Raw genomic sequence first — 1483 nt, 5'->3', positions numbered from 1 at the left:
CGAAAAACCTCTTTATTTGTTCTTACTTTTTCCTTATTCAGGCTGCTGCCTTCACCCTTGTGCCTCAAAGGTCTAGAGATCTAAAACAACAGGAATGGATATCCCCTAATAATTTTTAGTTGGTATAAATCCCACCACAGATTATTTTTACCGTCAAAATCAAAAGATTTTAGTAATTAGCAATCTAACTAATGGACATCTTATTATACCCCATATCACCTTTGACTATGAAATTGTTGAAAATCAACTTGTTGCAATTCTCGAATTCAAAATTTCAGAAAATAATGAAGAAAATCAAGTTTTGGTTGCATAATTTGTTTGCCAATGCCATATTCTTTATTGGGACCTGTCTGTCTATAATTTTACAGGGAACCCAATACCATAATGCAGTACAAAAGTTTGTCACGGTTTGCAAGCTAAATGATTGATACATGTCATGACTCTTGTCGCACCGTCGATGCCTATCTAAACTGCAATCAAATGTCTCTTGAACCTCAGCTAAAAGCTAATGAGATAAGGCGTACGCGGTCTTAGCTCAACGTACTTTCTGCAGCATCACTAATATCATTAGCTACATCGGCTGACATTGTAAATTTTAGTTGGTGTAAGTTCCTTGCCTTTGTGAGCTCCTTGCTTTCAAATGGTCAATGTTGTTTGTTGTATCTGGAGAAGAACGGAGCTTGTTCCTATTTTTGTCACTTTTAATTTATAGAAAAGAACATTACACTTTTGCCTATCCTTTTGTTGCAAGTGTTCTTTGTATTAGCGGCTATAAAGGGATAGATTAGAGGATCAGTGGAAGAAAAGAGAAAGGCAAGGACAAACAGACTTTTCGATTAAGTTTATGATAGGGTGAGATGACATTTTCTTTGCCATGCTAGGAGAATGATGAGTTCTAAAGCATGATATGAGATTGGGACTAGAAAAGATGCTTAAACACGGGCAAGGGATTCCGCTTCAACTGAAAGCCGCAAACACTTACAGAGAAAGGTTGTTTTTGATGATACATTGTTCCATCAAGCAAAGTTATTACCTTTGCTTTTGGGTAGAGCGATTCATGTTCATAAGTCAGTTTCTGAGAGGCTTGCTGGGCCATGGATCTATGTTGTTAGTCTGGCCACTGGGTTGAGGCTTATGCTCTTGGGCAAAAGGTGAGCTGACGGAGGCGTTTTATAACTTTGCATCCTGAGAAACAATTTTGATATAGTAACTAATAACTGTAGAAAAGCTCTCTTTTATATAATCCTACTTACTGGGCATGAAGTTACCTTGATTATTGATATCGCCATATGGGTAACTTTGTCGTCTCGCTCTTATGATAAAAAGGTATAAAACGGTACAGATAACTAAATTTTAGTTGCACTGAATTTTTATGGAACAATTTGAATGGGTTTCTAGGTCAGAAATTTGTTCCACAAAATTTTAACTAAAATAAGGGGCGTATAGGGGAAGCCGGGGAAAAAGTGTCACTGAATCTTGATTT

General features: G+C 36.9%; 1 protein-coding gene across 2 annotated transcripts in view; it reads left to right on the top strand.

Annotated features, from left to right (window-relative positions):
• The window catches only part of LOC109825304, a 30973-nt gene extending 30237 nt beyond the window's left edge, over positions 1–736 (top strand). For both annotated transcript variants that reach the window (XR_002242970.1, XM_020392134.1), the window contains one exon: positions 369–736. Coding sequence is in view for 1 of the 2 variants with exons in the window: in XM_020392134.1 (XP_020247723.1) it covers positions 369–428 (60 nt within the window). In the remaining variant the exon portion in view is untranslated. The remainder of the gene's footprint in view (positions 1–368) is intronic.

This window comes from Asparagus officinalis, chromosome 10 (genome assembly GCF_001876935.1).
Source record: "Asparagus officinalis chromosome 10, Aspof.V1, whole genome shotgun sequence".
NCBI classification, from domain to species: domain Eukaryota; kingdom Viridiplantae; phylum Streptophyta; class Magnoliopsida; order Asparagales; family Asparagaceae; genus Asparagus; species Asparagus officinalis.
This window is presented reverse-complemented; position numbering and strand designations above follow the sequence as displayed.